Source organism: Meles meles, chromosome 20 (genome assembly GCF_922984935.1).
Source record: "Meles meles chromosome 20, mMelMel3.1 paternal haplotype, whole genome shotgun sequence".
NCBI lineage: Eukaryota > Metazoa > Chordata > Mammalia > Carnivora > Mustelidae > Meles > Meles meles.
The window spans coordinates 25,528,372-25,551,039 of record NC_060085.1 but is presented as its reverse complement, the minus strand read 5'-3'; the positions used below and the strand labels follow the sequence as shown (position 1 = coordinate 25,551,039).

Here is a 22,668-nt window from a genome sequence, read left to right as displayed (position 1 = left end):
TTTTTGCAGCTGGAATAACCCTGCAAGGGAAAAGATACTGAAACAAAAATCCTAATATTTGAATTCTCTTGTAAATAGAAATGTCGTGGGTGTTTTTGTTTATTTTGTTTTTCGTTGTTGTTGCTGTTCTTTCTACTTAAACATTGTTTCTAGATGTGTTTCCCTTATTTCTGTCTAGGAACATGTATTTGCTTCTGGGCTGCTAGTGGCTGAACTGTGTTATTCTTTTTATTTAGATAAATTTAACTACACCTTGTGGAAAGGACAGCTTTTAAATAAAGGAAAGCTTTTGTGTTACATTTCTCTGAGGTCAGCCACTCGTGCTTTTTTGCCTATCAAGCTGTAAGTATGTTATTTTATAAGAAAATAGCAATTAATGGTTGCTAATTATTCAGTTTCTTCTTTTGCTTTTTATTCTTTTATTTAAACTTCACTTTGACCCAAAAGAATATGAATGTCAATTTGTTTTTTAAAAAAAATTGGCAACTTGGGAGACTTAGTTGGCAAAGTGAGCCCTCTACTTTTCTGTCTAGGTTTGAGAGTGGGCTAAATAGTGATACACGTTTATGGCATAAAACTTTTTCTGAGTGATTTTAAATTTTGAAAGTGATTTTTTTCAGAGTTTTTTTCCTAATTAGATATATTTTCATTTAGTAATTTGAATATGATAGACTTAAAAGTTATCAGTTCTTTGTTGGAATCTGCTTTGATATGGTGAGTTGTTAAAATTTATAGACTGTTTTCAGTCCTGTGCAGCTTATGTTGGAATAGAAAGGTCTAGAATGATCTTTTGCTACCACCCCAGTAAATATTATGGGCCTTCATGGATGTTTGAAGATTACTTTAACAGTTCATACTTGAATTATCTTTAGTAAAAGGACAGCATTTTATCCTTTTTGGTTTAGTAAAATTGGGGTATATAATTAGCTTCTTGCTTAAAGATGGAAGGTTGGTGATATTGTCAGGCTTTTTTCATACTTCTGTATATATCTGGACTTTCCATACCAAACTTCTTTAGAATCAGCTATGATATTAGTAAGTATGCTCTGCTTTCTACCAAGAGCCTTGTGGGGAAGGGGAAGGAAATAACATTACTAGAGTTAAACATAGAGGTAAGGTAAACATGTCTTTTCAATTTCTTTTCAGCCCTGAGAAGTTAGATGTTGAAACAGTTATGAGTATTGATCATCTGAAGCAGAAAATTCCTCCAGCACTGTTTTATAAGGAAACATACTTAGGTCCAAGTGAAGGTAAGTAATTTAATTTTATTAAAATATGTAAAAAACAGATTTGATTTGAATATTTACTATGTATTTTTTCTTATGACAGTTTTGAAGAATGGAATGTATTGCAGCCTTTATGAAGTTGTAGAGAAAACAAGAATTGGAAGTAACATGGAGAGTTTGCTACAAAAACTAGAGAAAGAAAAACTTGTGAGTGAAAGGTTTTAAAATCTTCCTCATTCTCCCTTATAAATAAGTATTTGAATAAGTGATCATATTATTTCAGTTTATTTCATTTTTGCACTCTGAAAGTACCATAAGGTCTCAGTCTTTATTGCTACTATTCAGCAAACGGCTTTACTATGTCCTTTAGTAGCCTGTTTACTTTAGCCGTGGTGCTAGACCTTCTGCAAGCCAGTGTTCCCCCTGAAGTATCTTACCGTATTTTGTGATTGTGACAACAAATACTTACTGAATACCATTTTCTTATGCAGAAGGTATACTTCAGTAAAAAATGAGACTATTCTTCTGGATTACGCAGTGGTAAATGGAGTTCCTCCAATAGATAACGGTTTGTTCCAATAGAGACAGTGCTGTATTTGAAGATTCAGAAAGAAGAAGATGCTTGGTGAGGTTGAAAAGAGATAAAGGAACAACACTAGAGTAATTGAGAGAAAGTGGTAGGACACAAGGCTAGAAAAGTGTGTAGGGGCTGTGTCCTGCAGCGTTATGTAGGCAGTGTTCAAGTGATTGGAAGTTTGGATGTAACCCTAAGAGCAATTGGGTTTTTTTTTTAAATACTTATTTATTGATAGAGAGAAAGAGAGATCACAAGTAGGCACAGAGGCAGTCAGAGATGGGGAAGCAGCCTCCCTGCTGAGCAGGGAGCCCAACGTAGGACTCGATCGCAGGACCCTGAGATTATGACCTGAGCCGAAGGCAGAGACTTAACCCACTGAGCCACCCAGGCACCCCAGCAATTGGGTTTTAAAGGGAGTAGCATGAGGTTTTGATTGTGTGTGCGACATGATCACATCTGTGTTTCAGAAATTTATCTGGTTACTCTGTAGAGAACTAATTGAAGAGGGGAGATGAGGCATTACATTAGAGGGTGATAGTGGGTTGGAGGAGAAAGGTAAGAATGATGATATAAGAGACTGATTTAAGAGATATTTGCTAGATAATACCTGATAGATACCAGTTTTACTGAGTTCAGATAGATTAGGTCAGACATCAGTTGTGATGGGTTCAGGAATGAACAGAAAATTCATGCTATTACGCATAGTTTAGCTGAAGGGAGAGGAGGTAGTTACAGAGGAGAAGGGCTCATGTTCACATGTTGATGGGACATTTCAGTAGAGAGGGGAAGTTTTTTTGCACAGGTATGCCACATAGTAAGTTTTTCAGCAGTTGACTTCCTTTTACTCCTCACTTTGTTGAGCCTCAATTTCCAGGTAGTCAAATGGAGGTTAGTGTCAGTGATTTTCAGAGCTTAGAATTGCATTTTTAATGGCTTTGTAGAATCTCATTGTATACATATATGTTTATGGGTGGGAGAGTCAAATTATATGCAAAACTTATAGACAGAGTTTATACACTTATGAATTGGTGAACACCTAACAATAACTTTTTTTTTAGATTTTATTTATCTGAAGGACAGAGAGAGAGAGTGCATGTGAGAACACAAGCAGGGGGAGGGGCAGAGGGAGAGGGAGAAGTAGGATCTCCCCTGAGCAGGGAGCCGGGTGTGGGGCTCCATCCAAGGACTCTGGGATCATAACCTGAGCTGAAGGCAGATGTTTAACTGAGCCACCCAGGCGCCCCAACAATAACCAGCTAGAAATCTTCGGGCTAGGCGTCTTAGAATACACACTACATACACATGCACATTTGCTACATATGAATATACTTTTGTATTTACATTTCTTGTTTTGTCTTGAAATACAACTATTGCTCATAATCAAAATCTGTTTAATTCCAGAGTTCGGGAAGTGAAAGTTTAGATGGTAGGTTTGAATATGGTGAGATATTGGTTATCCAAATCTCCTTGGTTCTTGCATTTCAGAGAATGAGTATTGAGTCTTGACAGTGAGGAGTTTATCAGAGAATTAAAATATCTGTTCCGTTTTTAGTAGTGAGAATCAGGATAGGAAGATACTGGTATTTTATTCTTTACCTGAGCAAATATTATACTAGGTTCTTGGAGGACTGGGTTTTCCCAGAATTAAGAAATAAAGATTCTGGGGTTCCTGGGTGGCTCAGTGGGTTAAGCCTCTGCCTTCGGCTCAGGTCAAGATCTCAGGGTCCTGGGATCGAGCCCCGCATCAGGCTCTCTGCTCAGCGGGAAGCCTGCTTTCCCCTCTCTCTCTGTCTGCCCCTCTGCCTACTTGTGATCCCTCTCTCTGTGTCAAATTAAGAAAAAAAAAAAAGAAATAAAGATTCTGTAGCTTACAGGGCATGAATGTTCCATAAGGATACACTACCTGAATCTAATGGACCCTAGATATTTTGTGGAGTTCCACCTTTTCCTACAAACCTCTGTGGAAATTATTCTAATTACAGCTACTTTCTTCATAGTTCTAATGATGATGGAAGATGCATTGAGGACTGTTGGGTTCTCAATAATTTTATCTTGAGTATGTACACAGTATTATCGTTCAGAGATTTAATGAATACCTCACAATAATAAATATATTAGCCTTCCTTTGCCTTCATCCTTAACCTTAGGGCAACCCAAGGAAAGACAGGTCTGTTATCCTAGGCAAGTAACTGGACATTCCACAGGCAAAGGACAAGGAAAAATGGTTTTCTTTGCTTATTAAAGGAAGGAGGCTAATATCTCCCTCCCCTCCTGGAAAGTTCTCCTTGAAAATGTAACGGGGGCGCCTGGGTGGCTCAATGGGTTAAAACTTCTGCCTTCGGCTCGGGTCATGATCCCAGGGTCCTGGGATGAAGCCCCACATCGGGCTCTCTGCTCAGCGGGAAGCCTGCTTCCCAGGCCACACCGCCCCCCCCCCCCCCCCCCCCCCGCCGCCTGCCTTTCTGCCTACTTGTCATCTCTGTCTCTCAAATAAATAAAACCTTAAAAAAAAAAAAAAAAAAAGAAAATATAATGAATAATAACTCCAACCCTGTAGTAAATAAATAAAATCCCTTCATAAGCTGCTTAGCCTTCTGGGACTAAAGACATCTCCAAGTTTCTGGGATTCCTTCATCATTGAAATATTAATACCTAAGTCTTCCTGGCACCTTGGGGCTTGACATAGGAACTAATCTGTTCTGTAACCTCTTGGCCCCCTTGTGTACTCACTTGGCACTCTCAGGGAGATAAGGGAAATTTAATTATCCTTTTCTCTCAGAGCAGTTACTTAGGTAATTGACTACAGATCTAATTCTGAAAATATATGAGGAGTAAAATATTTCTGGGGGAATGAAAGCAAACATTCCCTATCTTTATATTTACTTTTCTGTGTATTCGAAGGCTAGTTTTGATAGAGGAGCACTGAAAAATCTAGGGAAATTTTATTTTCTCACAGGGAGATTTATAATGTAAGTAAAATTATATTGGGCTCTCTTATGGTAGGGGTAAGTAAATAATTTTTTTTTTTAAGATTTTATTTATTTGACAGAGAGAGAGGTCACAAGTAGGCAGAGAGGTAGGCAGAGAGAAAGGGGAAAGCAGGCTCCCCACTGAGCAATGAGCCTGATGTGGGCCTCCATCCCAGGACCCTGAGATCGTGACCCAAGCCGAAGGCAGAGGCTCAACCCACTGAACCACCCAGGCACCCAAGTTAATAATTCTTAAAGCTAACTTAATATAAAGGAAAATGATGGAAGTTTGTAAATTTGAATGTTATTTCTGATGTGAACATTCTATATATTTCCTGGTGTACATGTACAAGAATTTTTTTCTCTTGGGTATATATTTAGCATATTAGATTTATTATCTATAAGTAGAATTATTGAATCATAACATAAACACATGACTGGCTTTACAAGATAATGCGATACAGTTTTAAGTATACCAATTTATATCCCCTACTATGAGCAAGTTCTCCTTAATTCACACAGTCACTGATAAAGTCAGACTGTAGCAAAATCTACAAAAGTTGCGTAGTGATAACTATAGTTGTAGTTACAACGATATTGTACTGTGATTTTTAGCCAGTATTTTCCTGAGATATGAGTTGATCGTCCTTTTATAAATTTATTTTAGTGTTCAGTTGCCTGTTTTTCCTTTGGGTGGCTTATGTTTTCTTACTAATTTGAGGAATTTTGTATATATTTTGGGTACTAATACTGAGGTACATGTGCTAGAATGTTTTTTTTTTTCCCATAAGCTACTTGCCTTTTTACTTGATTCATGGTGGGTTTTTTGAAGAACAGATGTTCTTAATCTTATTAAATTTATCTGCCTGAGTTTTAAGTACTGTTTGTGACGTTAAGAAATCTTTCCTTAACCCTAGATTTTACAGATATTGCCCTAAGTTTTCCTGTGAATGTGTTATGATTTTGCCTATGTAGAGTTTTGTTTTTGTTTTTGTTTTGCATGATATAATGTAGGAATCCAACTTAACTTTGATGAATAACAAGTTGTTCTGAACCATTTATTGAATAGTCTCACCTTTTTCCACTAAGAAGCCTTGATAGGAGATAGAGCCAACTGCCCCACTTTTTTCATCCTCTTTAGGAGTGTTTTACTATACGACATTCAGCTTTTTTCAAAAATTTAAGTTTCAACTTTGCTTTTTAAAAAAAAATTTTAGAATCAGCTTTAAGGTTCCTCCTCCCAAACCCTCTTCTCCTCCCACCAAAAAGCCCCTACTGGGATTTTTTAATTGGAATTTTATTAAATCTGTAGATCACATTTGAGAGAATAGATGTCTTTTGTGATACTTACCCATGAACAAGATTATCTCTTCATTTCTTTAGGATATTCTTTTTTTTTTTAAGATTTTATTTATTTATTTGACACACAGAGAGATCACAAGTAGGCCAAGAGGCAGGCAGAGAGAGAGGAAGGGAAGCAGGCTCCCTGCTGAGCAGAGAGCCTGATGCGGGGCTCGGTCCCAGAACCCTGGGATCATGACCTGAGCTGAAGGCAGAGCCTTAACCCACTCAGCCACCCAGGCATCCCTAATTTGTTCTTTTTTATACATTATTTGGGATTGCTGTATAGACTTTATCATCTGAGAACTACATTGTATTTTTTTCCCTCTCCTTTCCTTTAGTTTTTTATTTCTTTTTCTTATATTACTGTGTAATCTAGGCTCTCTAGTACTACAATGTTGAATAAAAGTGGTGGTTGTAGGCATTCTCTTATCTTTTTGAACATGTCTAACATTAGTCACTAGGTAGGAAGTTTGCAGTAGGTTTTTCACAAATCTCTTCATCAGTTTAAAAATTTTCTTCATTTTTTTTAACCATGATGGGTTTTGAATTTATTGAATGCTTTGGGAGGGCCTTTATCAAGATGGTAACATGGTATATTGGTGTATTAGGGTCCTCCAGAGGAACAGAACTTGTAGGATGTACACATACAGAAAAAGATTTATTAATAAAGAATTGGCTCACATAGTTATGGAGACTAAAAAGTTCCAAGATTTGCAGTCAGGAAGCTGGAGATGCAGGAGAGCTTATATGTTAAACTAATCCAAAAATACTCTCATAAATAGCTAGAATAAAGTTTGACCAAATATTTGGATACCCTGTGGCCTGGTCTAGTTGACACATAAAGTGAACCATCACATGTAGAATTTATCCTGTAGACTTAAACGATGAATTATATTTTATCTTTTTCCAGTATTAAACTGTATTTGTTTTGCTGGTTAAGAACACCAACTCCAGGGGTACCTGGGTTGCTCAGTTGGTTAAGGGTCCAACTCTTGATCTTGGCTCAGTTCTTGATCTCATGGTCATGATGAGTTTAAGCCCCACCAGGGCAGAGCCTACCTTAAAAAAAAAAAAAAAAACTATCAGCTCCCACTTTTTTTCTTTTTGAAATGCGTGGTTTGGTCTGTGAATGTTCTCTTTAGGAATTTTTTATCTGTGATGATGAGTGAATTTTGACGTGTGAACTTTCTTTCTCATACTGTCCTTTTCTGGGTTTTGTATCCATATGCTACTAGTTTCTTAATTTGATTTAGGTAGTATTTCTCATTTTGCAAGAGATGGATGTATAAGTGATTAAAATGATATATTCTTTGGATGTTCTCTACCACTTAACTGCAAAACTTGTCATTTATGAATGACTTTAAAGTAGTGATTCAGTTTAATGGTTGAACTTTTCAGGCTTTCTATTTTTCCTTGGTTAAGTTTGAACATATGGTTTTGTTTGGTTTTTAGGAATTTGTCCATTTCTTCTGTGTTTTTGTGTTTATTGTGATACAGTCATTTATATAGTTTCTTATTAATAGCTGCTACGAGCATTATTATATGGTAATTTCATTTTGCTTTCCTTGTTTAGTCACTTTCACCAGAGGTTTATTTATTTTATTGGTCTTAAGAATCAAATTATGGTTTTAACCTTCTATTGTATCTTTGTTTTATCTTTTACTAATCTTAGCTGTTAGTTTTATTAACTTCTACTTTTGGAGGGTTCATTTTATTATTTCTGCCTTCTTTGGAAGTTGGGAAAATGGTCATTGAATTTTGAGTTCCAACAAATGTTTTAGTTGCATTCCACAACTTCTAATGTGTAGAGTTTTCATTATTATTCAGTTCTAAATATTTCTTGGTTTCCATTGTGATTCCTTCTCTGACATATGATAGGATGTTTTTAAATTTCCAAATATAATACTTTTTAAATTTAATCCTGTTAGAACAGGTGGTGATTATTGGAAATTTTTTGATACTTGATCTAAAACTCACTTTGTGGTCAATTTTTGAACATGCCCTCTTGATAGATTTGCTGCTGCACCCCTCCCCACCAAAAAAATACCATGTATTCCTTAATTGTTAGATCCTGGGTGCGTAATTCTGGGTTGACAGCTATTTTCTCTTAGCACTTTAGCTGTATTACAGTATCTTCTGGTTTCTATTTTTGTTGAAAGGTCTGTTCTTAGTCTAATTACTATTCTTTTATAAGTTGTTGTCTTTTTTCTGGTTGCTTTTTATCTTCATCTTTAGTGTTTTGCAATTACATGTCTGGGTGTAGATTTCTTACTATCTAGCGAGTGTATATTCTTTTGTATCTGGATTTACATATTCATTTCTGTAATACAGTTAGGTATTATCTGGCTATATTTGTCCTTCATTCTGTTTAGACTATCTAGGACCCTAGAGCACCATATGTCAGGTCTTTTCATTTTGTACTTGATATTTGTGATTTTCTTTTGTGTTTTGTATTCACTTGTTTCTCTGTGTGCTGCATTCTGAGTAATTTCGTCATAGCTGTCTTCTAGTTTACATATTCTGTCTTCAGCTGTGTCTAATTTGTTGTTTAATTCATTCATTGAGTGTTCAATTTCACATATTTTTGATTTCTGAAAGTTATATTTGATTATTCTTGATCTGCCTGGTTGTTTTTTTTGTTTTTTGTTTTTTGTTTTTTTTTTTAATAGATTCTTGTTCATTTTTTAGGAATACTTACAGAGTACCTATCATGTGCCAGGCACTGTTATAGGAGGTGGAGGTGTTATATTCTGATGTTCCTTGGTATTTTTTTATTGAAAGGAGCTTCACTGTTTTAGCCTTTTTTTTTTTAACCTATAATTTATTTGTGTCAGGGGTACGCATCTGTGATTCATCAGTCCTACACAGTTCACAGCACTCACCCTCTCCGGTGTCCATCACCCAGCCACCCCATCTCCCTACCCCTCTCCCCTCCAGCAGCCCTTGGTTTGTTTCTTGAGAAGAGTCTCTTATGGTTTGTCTCCCTCTCTGGTTTTGTCTTATTTCATTTTTCCCTCCTTTTTCCTATGATCCTCTGTCTTGTTTCTCAAATTCCTCATATCGGTGAGATCATATGATAATTGTCTTTCTCTGATTAACTTATGTTGCGTAGCACAATAGCCTCTAGTTCCATCCACGTCGTTGCAAATGGCAAGATTTTGTTTTTGATGGCTGCATAATATTCCATTGTGTGTGTGTGTGCGCGTGCGCGCCCCACATCTTTTTTTTTTTTTTTAAGATTTTGTTTAGGGGCGCCTGGGTGGCTCAGTGGGTTGAGCCGCTGCCTTCGGCTCAGGTCATGATCTCGGGGTCCTGGGATCGAGCCCCGCGTCGGGCTCTCTGCTCAGCAGGGAGCCTGCCTCCCTCTCTCTCTCTGCCTGCCTCTCTATCTACTTGTGATCTCTCTCTGTCAAATAAATAAATAAAATCTTAAAAAAAAAAAAAGATTTTATTTATTTATTTGACAGGCAGAGATCGATCACAAGGAGACAGAGAGGCAGGCAGAGAGAGTGAGAGGAGAAAGCAGGCACCCTGCTAAGCAGAGAGCCCGATGTGGGGCTCAATCCCAGGACCCTGGGATCATGACCTGAGCCAAAGGCAGAGGTTTTAAACCACTGAGCCACCCAGGTGCCCCAAGTATCACATCTTCTTTATCCATTCATCTGTTAATGGGCATCTAGGCTCTTTCTGTAGTTTGGCTATTGTGGATATTGCTGCTATATGTTTTAGCCTTTTTTTTTTTTTTCTTTTTTGAGATCACAAATAGGCAGAGAGAGAGGAAGGGAAGCAGGCTCCCTGCTGAGCAGAAAGCCCGATGTGGGGCTCGATCCCAGAACCCTGGGATCATGACCTGAGCCGAAGGCAGAGGCTTTAACCCACTGAGCCACCCAAGTGCCCCTGTTTTAGCCATTTTTTTTTTTTTAAAGATTTTATTTATTTATCTGACAGAGAGAGAGATCACAAGTAGGAAGAGAGGCAGGCAGAGAGAGAGGAGAAAACAGGCTCCCTGCAGAGCAGAGAGCCCGATGCGGGGCTCGATCCCAGGACCCTGAGATCATGACCTGAGCCGAAGGCAGCGGCCTAATCCACTGAGCCACCCAGGCGCCCCTGTTTTAGCCATTTTTAAGTATACACTTTTTTAGTGATTTTTAGTGGATTCACAGTATTGTGCAGCCATCACCACTATCTGTTTTCAGAACATTTTGTTCACCCCAGAAAGAAACCTCATGCCCATTAAGCATACGCTCCGCATTTGTTCTCCAGTCCCTAATAACAATGAATCCACTTCTTTCTTTATGGATTTGTCTGTTCTAGATACTTTATGTAAGTGGAATCACGCAGTATGTGCCTGGCTTCTTCCACTTGCTATGATTTTTTTTTTTAAGATTTGTATATTTAAGAGGGGGAGGGGCAGAGAGAGAATCTTCACATAGACTCCCTGCTGAGCATGGAGGGCCCACATGGGGCTCAGTCTCAAAACCCATGGGATCATGACCTCAGCCAAAACCAAGAGTCAGTTACTCAACTGACTCAGTCACACAGACATCCCTCTTAGCGTAATACTTTTAAGGTTCATCCCATGTTGTAGCACATACCAGTACTAAATTCCTTTTCATGGCTGAACAGTATTTCCTTGTATGGATAATACCACATTTTTTCCATTCATCAGTTGTTTCCATTCTTCTTTATAAATAGCTGCTGTGAACATTTGTGTACCAGTTTTTATGTGAACATATTTTCAGTTCTTCAAGTTATTTCTTTAAGCAACTCATAACCTGTTTTATATATTACATCTGAAATTCCAGTTGAAATCCTTGGGTGTTGGAATCTGTTTTGTTTCTGCTAAATCTCACTTAGGGTGGCTTATTTCCTCGTAGGTTGTGAGCTTACTGTTTTATATTTTTAACATATTTTTGTTTGCTTTTTTTTTCAAGACTTTATTATTATTTTAGTTTTTATATAAATTAAAGTTAGTTAACATATAGTGTAGTATTCGTTTCAGAGGAAAGATTTTATTTTTATTTAATTTAGAGAAAGAATGTGAGCGGGGGCGGGGGGCTGCAGAGGGAGAAGAGAGAGAATCTCAAGAAGACTGCTGAGCATGGAGCCTGACATGGGGCTGGATCCCAGGACTGTGAGATCATGACCTGAGCCGAAACCAAGAGTCATACTCAATCAGTTGAGCCACCCGGGTTCTGGAAAGATTTTATTTTTAAGTAATCTCTACATCCAACATGGAACTTGAACTCACAACCCCGAGATCAAGTCACATGCTATCCCAACTGAGCTAGCCAGGTTCCCCAACATTTTTGTGTTTTTACCATGTTACCTGTAACGTTTGGTTTTTTTTTTCTTAAAGGTTTTATTTATTTGACACAGAGATAGAGAGTACAAGTAGGCAGAGCAGCAGGCAGAGGAAGAGGGAGAATCAGGCTCTCCACTGAGCACGGAGCCTGATGCGGAGCTCGATCCCAGAACCCCGAGATCATGACCTGAGCCGAAGGCAGCTGCTTAACCAACTGAGTCACCCAGGTGCCCCAACCTGTAATGTTTATTTGAAAAGTCAAAATAGTAGAATCAAGAAATAAAAATTGGCAGACTGGATTAATACTGTTTTCTGAGGGGAACAAAACAGTAAGGTGTAATAGAGGCAGCAGAAGTATGGAATTCAAAGGTGTTTCTTTCCCCTACAGCATTTAAAGTGTTTCTAGGAGCTAAAGGCAAAGATACTATTTTTAGGGCCTCTGTCTGCTGGAGTGTTGTTTCAGGGTGTGGATTCCCTGTGCTCCATGGGTCTCTGGGGATGTTAAGGCCCATTGGAAGACAAGGGTCTTTATGGCACTGAACCAATGGAATTTAAAACCCTGGTATTAGAGTGGGTGAGACATTAAAATTATCTGTTTTTCCTTAATGACCACAAAACATGAAAATCTTACTAGTACTTCCCAGCTTCGTGTTCTGACAAACCAAGAGATGGGTGAAATGTTAAAAGGGATATGATATGTAAAATGTTTTAGGGGTACCCAGGTGGCTCAGCAGCTTAAGGGTCTGACTCTTGATTAGGTCATGATCTCATGGTTGTGAAAGCCAGCTCCATGTCAGGCACTGTGCTCAAGAGTCTGCTTGAGATTCTCTCTCTCCTCGCCCTCTGTGCATACTCTCTCTCTAAATAAATAAAAATGAAACATTTTAGATAAAAGTATTTGAGTCTGAAACAGAAATTTTGCATGTACATTGTCCATCTTACTTTTGGCTGTTCATTGTCTTTATTAAATGTAAATTGATAGCAGTTATTTTCTGTCCATTAAACTATGGGTTCTTACACAGACTTTGTTTACTGGAATTAATAGAAATTTAGGTGACACCTACTTCCTTTTAGAGTCCCCATAACCTTTTATGTTCAACTGTCATGCTTAGATCTTCCTTTACTTCCCCTTTCTTCAATCTAAAACATAATGCAAATAATTGCAGTAGCTCACAAACTTTCTTGCATTACTTTTTTTATTTCCCCCTCCTTCACAGTGCTGTTGGAGTTTTTTTGTTGTTTTTTGAACTCCAGTTCAAAAAGGCATATACTCTTGAGGGCATTCCTGGCTAACCTGGTATTCTTGCCTTTTTACAATTGAGCCCATAATCTTTCCTTTTAGACTTGTATGTTTGTCCTAGTCTGCCATCACCCTTTTGCTAATCTTAAGTACTCTAATGCCTGCAGACCATTCATCAATTATAACTGCCTTTGCTCATGATGTTGACTCTTAAAATAGTCCTTCCCATAATCTTGGGCTCTTGGCAGTGTTCCTATGCTTCAGAATCCACCTAAAGTATATTGTCAGTATCTTTTCCAACTATAAACTATATTTTTTCTCTTCTTATTGTTTTGTATATCTTTTTGAGAACTTCTCTGTTTTGAATAATTATTGATATTTCTTCTGTTATTCACCACCCAATTATAAATTTCTTATGGCTCTTGTGTTGCTTGTCTTTAAAGTTCTTTCTGGCAAGGCAAATTGCATTAGGTTGAAGGGTGTTCATTAACTACGTGAAGAATTAGATTATAGCAACACATTTAATTTGAGATTAGCTTGACCTCATGAAATGTAATGTTTGTGCTATACTTGTTTTTATACCCCTAACATTTAGCACACTGCTTTGGCAATTAACATGTCTTTTGAATTGTTGAGGAAGGTATTTGAAGTCTTTAATTTGGTCCTTGTATTTTAGTGTCAAGGAAAAATCAAGTTGGTTTCACAGTTAATTAGGGGAATTCATTCAGTAATTCTTCTTATTACTAATATGAGAACTAGGGAATTTTTGTTTGATTGGAATTCTGTTAATCAGAGAGTTCATAGAGTTTTTAATGTGGTAGCAATATTTTTCCTAAAGCAAGATGATCAGTAACTTGCTGCTTTACAATTATTAGAAACTGCTATGTGCCTGCCTTATGATAAGTAATAATGAAGTGGATTCAACTTCTTCCCTTTTCCAAAAATGCAGGTTCTTGTTAAACCTTTGGGAGACCGAGGATACCTTTTTCTTCTCTCTCCTTGTCAAATGGTTTCTCCATATGGTAAGTGAGCTCTTTAATTTTTACAATTCTTTTTAATTTTTTCATTAGAACATATTGCTAACCAGTTTGGCTTCTGTTTTTTTAGAACATCAAACTGCCAGATCTCGAGTCCTACATGCTTTGTTTCTATTTCAAGAACCTAGAGGCATAGTTACTTGTAAGTTCTCTGAATATCTAAATCAAGTCACTGATAAATACTTAAATTTCTTTGAAATTTTCCAGATAACTCAGTAAACATTTTGTTTCTTATATTTTGGAAAATACTGTGCGGCTATTAAGACATATTAGCAAAATAAAACATAAACTATATATGACTTGATTATTTTTTAGTGGAAAATTATTTGGGAGTTAATAGTGTTTTCACTAAATAACAATTGATTGTAATTATTAAAATACTGTAGTAGCTTTGGTTTTTAGGGTTCTATATTATTATTAGTTTTTTTTTTAGCTAAGTTCTTTTTTGCATTCAAATTTTAACAACAATAAAAAGATCATATGCTAAGCTAAATTTAGGCCATTTAAAATTAATAAAAATTTTTTACACTGGTAGTAGAGAAAATTTGCTATTCACTGTTTCTAAGAACATACTTCAATGCTATATTAAGGTAAAATTCCCACTGATGGGTTTCATTGTTAAATTAAGAATGACATTTTCAATTGTAGCCACTTGGTGTTTAGATACATGTCTATAGGGTGTAAAACATTAATGTAAATTAAATTTATTACAGTACAGCAGAAAGGAGTGACATTGCTATCAGTTGCAGGGTTCTCTTACAAGGGGCCTCAGATTTTGCCTTGCTTCTTTATTTCTTGTTATATTTCCTTGCTACCAGTTGAATGCCAAGGGACAATAAGAAATGAAGATCTTCAATGAGTGGGTATTTTTTCCTTTAAAAATACCCTCTACACTTTTTATTTCTTATTGGCCTCTTTTTAGAAGCGACACTCTTTGTTTATTTCTATGTTGCATATATGTATTAGGGTACATACTGGTAGTCTGGTTTATCATTAATGTATAAATGTTGCATTTCTTTGACAACATGTAGATCTGTGTTTGATTCTTGATTGCTAACATGGTTTGCCTTTTTGTTTGTTTACAGCACAAAAAGGTTCAACTAATGCAACACCACAGAAGAGACATGAGAGCATGACAGATGTATTAAAAATAACTCAGTTTTTACAGTTTGCTTTGATTCAGTGTCGAAAGGAATTCAAAAATATAAATACTATAAATTTTCATTCTGTTGTTGAAAAGTATGTAAATGAATTTTTTAAGCGAGGTTTTGGTTCAGGTAAACGAGAGTTTATCATGTTTCCATATGATTCCCGATTAGATGATAAAAAATTCTTATACTCAGCTCCAAAGAATAAATCCCATATTGATAATTGTTTGCATGCCTATATTTTTCGGCCTGAAATGTATCAGTTACCAATTTGTAAATTGAAAGAGCTTTTTGAAGAAAATAGAAAACTTCAACAGTTCAGTCCACTCTCAGATTATGAAGGCCAAGAAGAAGAAATGAATGGTACAAAAATGAAATTTGGAAAACGAAATAACTCAAGGGGTGAAACTATTATACCTAGAAAGCAGAAGTCCTCTCACTCTTTGGATTATGATAAGGATAGAGTCAAAGAATTAATTAATTTAATTCAGTGTAGGAAAAAAAATGTGGGTGGGGACTCAGACACAGAAGATATGAGAAGCAAAACTGTCTTGAAGAGGAAGCTTGAGGATCTACCTGAAAATATGAGAAAGCTCGCCAAAACCAGTAATTTATCTGAAAATTGCCATCTGTATGAAGGTAAAAATATCAGGTTGCTTTTATGTAGTATAAAAATAACAACCAAAAATACAGTAAAGTAGTTCTGTCCTTTCCCCTAGTACAGGGGTCTGCAAGTTATAGCCTCAGAACCAATCCAGCTTGTCCCCTGTTTTTGTAAAGAAGGTAATCAGATTTCTGAATTGTATAGCTTAGGCTATACGAGGAAAATAAAGTATGCTTGACTATTGTCCTATTAATTGGAGTTCTTGTCCTTTTATGTCCTGTTAATTTTACAATTGGGAAAGTACATTGAATATTAGGTTCCTTTAGCATGTTGCTTAGTGAAAGGAACCTTCTGAGGTTTAAAATTCGATTTCTTAGATGCATACACTTTTTTTCCACCCCAGGAGCCAGTAATATGTTTGACTTTTTCTTTTTTTCTATTTTTCTTTGTTTTAGTTGACAGTAAAAGTCAGAAATGGGAGATCCTTCTTTTAAGTGTGTGTTTCAGTACTGCAAGTACTCTAAAACATTTTTTTCATCTAGATTTTTAATATCTTCACACTGCTTAAAACATGAAATGTCTTCAAGTTCGTAGACCTTTGAATTTTGTGCTGCTGCTCTTCTTGTTTATGGCAGATACCAGTATTCCATTTTACTTGTATATGTTCAAATTCAGTGTGTCTCAGAACTGTTTTTATACTGTTCTCTTAGCCATCAGTGCTTGTATCCTCAGTTACTTTTCACTTATCTGCCCTCCTTTCTCTATTCCTGCACATATGGTAACCACTGGCCACGTGTTGTATTTAAGTTTAAATTAAAATGGGGGTGCCTGGGTGGCTCAGTGGGTTAAAGCCTCTGAGTTCAGCTCAGGTCATGATCCTGGGGTCCTGAGATCGAGCCCCACATCAGGCTCTCAGCTCAGCGGGGAGCCTGCTTCCTCTTCTCTCTCTCTCTCTGCCTGCCTCTCTGCCTACTTGTGATCTCTGTCAAATAAATAAAAATCTTTTTAAAAAAAGTTTAAATTGAAATGAAAGTTCATTTCATGTATTATATTTGGAACATTGCATAAGCCATACCACTGTATTGCAGTAGCACAGATAGAGAACATTTCCATCATTGCAGAGACTTCTGTTTGACACTGCTGTCGTCTTGAGTAACTTTCAAGTGTTTCTTCTTTATTTGATCTGTGTTCTTTCTTTCCAGCATTTTCATCTTGTTCTTACCTCTTGGGTGGCTTTCCTGGCATTTGTCACCCATTTCAGTATCATGTTCTTCCAGTCTCAGCTTCATATACGTCTTTTCAAAAGTTTTTAATAGATTGGCCATGACCCACCTGGGTATCCATGTTTCCCACTCTTTTTTCACATATTCCTTGATTAGGGCTCATCTCTCTCCTCAGAATATGTCATAGTCAGCCCTTTTACACTACTCTTTCTTTCTTCCTGAAGCATCTTTCATTTCTCTAAACCCTTATATCTTTGCATTTCAGATCCCTCCCTAGATTTTGGCTCTTCTTCTTAATGGTTATTACCTTTAGCTTACGCCATGCTGAACCTGTGGACCTTTACTGATCTGCACTGTCTTAACTGTTGACCTGGTGTCTTGAGAATTAAGTGCTTACCATGTGCCAGGTGTTTTACATATATGGACTCATTTAGTTCTTGAGTGGTAGACATTATTATCCTTAATTTACAGATGAAAAAAATATGAAGAAGTTGAATAATTTTGCCTAAAGTTATGTAGTTCATTAATCCATGTTTAATTCATAACTTAGTTGTGACTGACTCTAAAACATTGTTCCTAAACTTGGCTGTATTTACTAGCACTAGCACATAATGGTCAAGATACTTAAGTTTCAGTACTGTTTTAGCTGATAATTGATTTTGTCTATGTGAAAAAATTGTTGTGGGTTACAGTCAGGCTTTACCAATAATAAAAATGGTGGGAAAGCCATGCCAATAGGCCAAAGTAGAAGTGAGGCAGGGGTTCCTCATTTGTGTTTCTTTTTAGTCATTTTGTACACTTTATTTTTGATTTCTGAAAATAGAGATTTAAAGGTTGGATTCTAACTTTTAAAATACCCTCATCTTGATTTGGTGGTAAACCCACTCATTTTATAAGAGGTAACCTCCTATCTTTCCTACTCTCTTTTACATTACTCTTTTTGACGTATGGTTTCCATAAAATGTATCCTTAAATTTTAAGGGCATAGTGTAAAGACAAATTTTGGTAGTTATTTTGCCACCACTCCAATATATAGAACATTATACTCCTTTGTAATCTTACCCCACGCCACCACTGATCTGCTTTCCATCTCTACGGATTATTTTCCACTACTATGATTTTATAATCCATATAAGTAGAGGATGTACTTTGTTGTTTCTAAATTTTTTCCCCCCTGTGGTTCCTTATACCCTGCTTAAATTGGAAATCCTGACATCTATCCAGGCTTTACCCTCCTTCAGCATTACAAGCACCATTTCCTGAATGTCTGTTCCCTTCGCTGGTTTTAAATATAATGGTTGTGCAGATCACCCATATTTATACCTGCTTGTAACCATCTCTTAACATGTTTTCTCTCATAGTACTTTTTGTTCTGAGTGCAAGTTTGGTATAGACTGCTTCGGGATAATTTTGTATCTCTAGTATTTTAGCTTTGTTATGAAATTAAGTAATCTAGTCATTCAAGATAAGGTTTTAAATTGTAAGAGTATCAAGCTTTATCTTAAAGACAAAATCTAATAGGTATAAAGGAGATAGAAATCAAATTAAGCCATGGTTTGGTTTTTTTTTTTAGTAGATTTAAATGTAATCTGCATGTCCTAACATTTTGCAAAATAACAAGTACAGGTATTTTATCTGTTTTCAAGTCAGATAAAACTGAGGGTAAACTGATTGGGATTTTGGTAATAGAGTTTAAGGTAACTACAGTACAGGTATTAATATATATTATCCATACTACCAGCATGATGTCTGAGCTCATTTCTCCATTAATACAGTTTTCAAATTACAAAAATAAGCTTTCATTTATGGGAATTTCTAGCTATGTGCAAAATTTTATTTTTTTAATTTTTCTTATTACTTTTAAAAGATTTTTATTTATTTATTTGAAAGAGAAAGTACATACATATGGGGAGAAGCAAGCAAGCTCTCCACTGAGCAGGGAGCCTGATGTGGGGCTTAATCCCAAAACCCTGGGATCATGACTTGAGCCAAAGGCAGGTGCTTAACCAACTGAGCCACCCTGGTACCTGCTATGTGCAAAATTTTAGAACCAGTTATATTTGTAAAGAAATGGATGGATGTACTTGTACAGTCTAAGCCAGTGGTCTGATTGGATTCTTGCCTGTAAATACCTTATAATTAATTTCTAGGTATATATGATTTTTAAGTTTTTATGCAAACATTCCAAACTAAGATAAGGTTTTTCTTTCTCTTTACCTTCAGGGTCTCCTCAGCCGATTGGCTCTCTTGGGCATGATGCTGATTTGAGACAGCAGCCGCAGGATACCTCTAACTCTGGTGTTGCTGATATCCATCGGCTATTTAATTGGCTATCAGAAACACTAGCAAATGCACGGCATTCTGATGCATCCTTGACAGACACAGTCAACAAAGCCTTAGGATTGAATACTGATGATGCCTATGAAGAGCTGAGGCAAAAGCATGAGTATGAGTTGAGCTCTCCCCCAGATAAGAAAGAATATGAGCAGCCTACTTGTGCAAAAATTGAAAGTGTGCATTTTAAGGGTACTCAGAGCCCATTGCTAGAAGTTGATACATCATTGTTAAAGTATCCTGTTGCTGTTTCTACTGGCGAAGCAGGCACGGACCATAAACTACATTTGAAAGAAGTAAGCATACCTCTTTTGATTATATGTTGTTTTTGTGAATGTGTGTCTGAAAGAGGATGTAGGTGTGTTTCAATGGGATTTTTTTCCCTTTCAAAAGGAAAGAAAATACACATTGCAATTAAGGTATCTGTCCAGGATAGCAGTTCTAAGTTATTCCTTATTACAAAGGGATAAATGCAGAAGTAGCTGTTTTCCTTCCTGCTTATAGGATTGTTTATATGGGCATATATATAGTTAATAAAATTGAATCCTCAAAAGTTTGGCTTTCTACTGGCAGTTCTAGAATCCAAAAGTGATATAAACAAGATTAGGTAGTTTGTATTTTTCATGCAAAGAGGAATGGAATGTGAGTGTCCTGTAAGGATTACTTCTGAAATGACTCCCAGCATTGCTTGACAGGACATCGTTTGTTTATGAAGGAAACTTAGTACTGATCTCCAGCTGAGAAGTAACCTTGTCTTCCCCCAAAAGTGGCTGCATCTCTGGGAAATAACAATAACAGGATGGCAACATTTTCCTAAGGGTTCATTTCTAATTTCCTTTTCTCTCCTACTTCTCTCACCTGCCTTTGAATAAAAGTCATATGCATGTCCCCAGGCTTTCTCCACATAGTTTTAGGATATTTATTTTAGGGGGCGGATGATGTCAGGAGACCCACTTGCAGAAGTATGTAACTTAGGTAACTAATATTATTAACATTTTCTGACATATTTAATATTCTAAATTGAGTTGATAGGAGCATGGGCCAAACTCTGCCCACTGCCTTCATCTGTCTCTCTATTTACTTATTTATTTATTTGAGAGCACAGGCATGTGTGAGAGAGCGAGAGAGAATCTTAGCCCGACATGGGGCTCAATCTCACAACCCTAATCATGATCTGAGCCAAAGTCAAAAGCCAGATTCTTAACTGACCGAGCCATCTCGGTGCCCCTGCCCACTGCCTGTTTTTGTAACTAAGGTTTTAGTGGAACACAGCCATTTGTTTAGGTGTGTCCTCTGACTGCTTTTGCACTACACAGGCAGTCCTGGGTATCTGGCCCACAAAGCCTAAAATACTTGGTGCTTTACCGAAAATGCTTACCAGCCTCTGCTCTAAATCAACATCAAATTATGTTTTGAGGGAAAACTATGTTTCAGTTTAAGACCAAAGTATTTTAACTTTGCCATGCTGTTTTTACTCATTTGTAATGTTAAGATTGAAGCTTGTGGATTTGCTATCAAAAAACAGTGGAATGTGTGACTTGGTTTCAGGGTTGTGAGTTCAAGCCCCACATTGGGTGTGGAGCCTACTTGTTTATTCTGGACATAAAAGTTAACTGAAAAGCTATTGAATATGTACTCTAATTTTTAGGATCCAAATTTAATTAACATGAGTAATTTTGAAGATTGTAGTCTGTGTCCCACTGTTCCCATTGAACATGGATTCCGCAGACAGTCTAAGTCAAATAATGTTGAAGAGACTGAAATACATTGGAAACTGATTCCAATTACAGGTAAGAACACGTATACTGGGACTTTGGTTTGCTTGATTTTACTTAGCAGTTTCCTAAAGGGTTCATCTTTTCTAGATCCGTTCTTGGGTCGGTGGGTGGTTCATCTTATTGGCTCTGACATCATCTTATTTTGAGCAGTGTCATGTTCATCATTGATTGTTGCTGGTTTTGGTCAGCATCAGCAAGTATCTGCAAAACAGCCTATAAAAGCAGAGGGATTTAAAACATACTTTCCCAATGGAGTTTAGCATGCAGACTTCCAAATGAATATTGTTGGCAGAAATTGAGTTTCTAATAAGGTGAGATAGTGACAGAGATGAAATGATGGTCTTTGGGACAACAGATTAAATGCTATCTTCTCAAATTATTAGAGTACACTTCACCATAAGAAGCTATCATCTAAGAAGTTATGTTGAGGTTCATCTCTTTGGGGAAAAAACCAAACTTGATTTCTTAACATTGGATTATCTTAGAAAACTTAGATCATCATAGAGATTACCCTGAAATGATCAAAAGCAGAAGTCCCTAGAAAGCTTATTGGACCATGGGGTAAGACTAGGTTAATGTTGAAAGATCATTTTGCAGTATTCTAATTTCTCTGTGTAGATACATATATAAACACACACACACATATATACTTTCTCTTAATATTCTAGGTTCTTACCTTTGTTAGCTAAGCATTTTTGGAGATATTTCCAGGGTATATCTTTTCCATTCTTAGTCCTTTAAAAAGAAAAAAAAAACAACTTTTTGCTAAAAAGTTAGACTAGCTTGTGACCTAGAAGCTACTGAGACCTCCAAGGACTCTGAGAAGAATTTCTAAAACTTGAAGAATTACCATGGGCTTCAGCACCGTTCTCTACTTAGTACCTTACCAGAAGGGCAAGAGCTCTAGAAGTGATGGTAAAGTGACTGGTACTTAAGAGCTGGAGATGTTGGCTTGAATGGGGGAAACACAGTAAAAAAGTCGTCAATACAAGTGATTATCCTAACCATTCTTCATTTAGGTAGCTTTGTAATTGATGTTCAGAGCCATTTGAAGGCACAACATCTAGATGTTGATATTCCATCATCATCTGAATGGAAAGGGAAGCTACTTCTATTTCTGAATGACCCTTCTGGATTGTTTTAGGCAGAAGATGTAATACTTGGATTGTTAGCATTTGGGGTTGTCAGAAAGGTGCTTAATATAGGTATCACATATATCTGAAAAGAGTCTACAAATCTAATGGATGCTTTCCCTCAGGAGGGAATGCAAGAAGCCCAGAAGACCAACTGGGGAAACATGGTGAGAAACAAACACCAGGTGAGAAGCCTCCCTTTGCTTTTCCTCCCAATGTGTCCTTCTTCAGAATTGCTACTTGCATTTCTGGTTCAGTAGGGCATCATTTTGAGTTCTGTTATTACAGAAAATTTGGACAATATCATATTTGCATTTAAAATCTTTGATTTATATCAAATATTCTTATACAAAGAATGTGTTTAAAGAAGTCACTGAGTATTTGGAGATTAAGTTTTCTTCACTGTAGTAATTCTGTCTGATACGATGTTTTGGGAAGATGGGAATATTTTTCTTAATCCATTTCTGTAGAATACCCTATGCAAAACAGTCTTCAAGTTTCTTTAAAAAGTTTAAAAAACAAAAGGATTGAGGCCCGTTATCTTCTAGGTTCATTATTTCTAATTTTGAATTTTTGACCCAATTCTTCTGATTATTTAAATAGTGTAAATAAGAGATTAGGAAACTTTGGGATTCCAGAAATAGTTACAGATGTTGCTGATTAGCCAGTTGCTGTTGGTTCTTAGAAGACCTTTTCTTTTGTCTGAGTTCAGTCCATTCAGTATCTCTGCAGATGGTCAAAGGCATTGTT

General features: G+C 36.6%; 2 protein-coding genes across 6 annotated transcripts in view; one reads left to right on the top strand and one right to left on the bottom strand.

Annotated features, from left to right (window-relative positions):
• Window positions 1-22,668, top strand: part of TASOR (transcription activation suppressor) — a 53,469-nt gene that overhangs the window by 16,765 nt on the left and 14,036 nt on the right. For 4 of the 5 annotated variants that reach the window (XM_045991157.1, XM_045991156.1, XM_045991161.1 and 1 more), the window contains exons 9-17: window positions 237-342; window positions 1,147-1,250; window positions 1,330-1,433; window positions 13,611-13,683; window positions 13,769-13,840; window positions 14,784-15,485; window positions 18,897-19,303; window positions 20,656-20,797; window positions 22,044-22,103. In XM_045991157.1, the coding sequence (XP_045847113.1) occupies window positions 237-342; window positions 1,147-1,250; window positions 1,330-1,433; window positions 13,611-13,683; window positions 13,769-13,840; window positions 14,784-15,485; window positions 18,897-19,303; window positions 20,656-20,797; window positions 22,044-22,103 (1,770 nt within the window). The remainder of the gene's footprint in view (window positions 1-236; window positions 343-1,146; window positions 1,251-1,329; window positions 1,434-13,610; window positions 13,684-13,768; window positions 13,841-14,783; window positions 15,486-18,896; window positions 19,304-20,655; window positions 20,798-22,043; window positions 22,104-22,668) is intronic. The other variant, XM_045991159.1, reaches the window with a different exon arrangement.
• CCDC66 (coiled-coil domain containing 66) overlaps window positions 20,808-22,668 on the bottom strand; it is a 78,854-nt gene continuing 76,993 nt past the window's right edge. Inside the window, exon 19 of the mRNA XM_045991163.1 lies at window positions 20,808-20,998. Within this exon, the coding sequence (XP_045847119.1) occupies window positions 20,918-20,998 (81 nt within the window). The 3' untranslated portion in view covers window positions 20,808-20,917. The remainder of the gene's footprint in view (window positions 20,999-22,668) is intronic.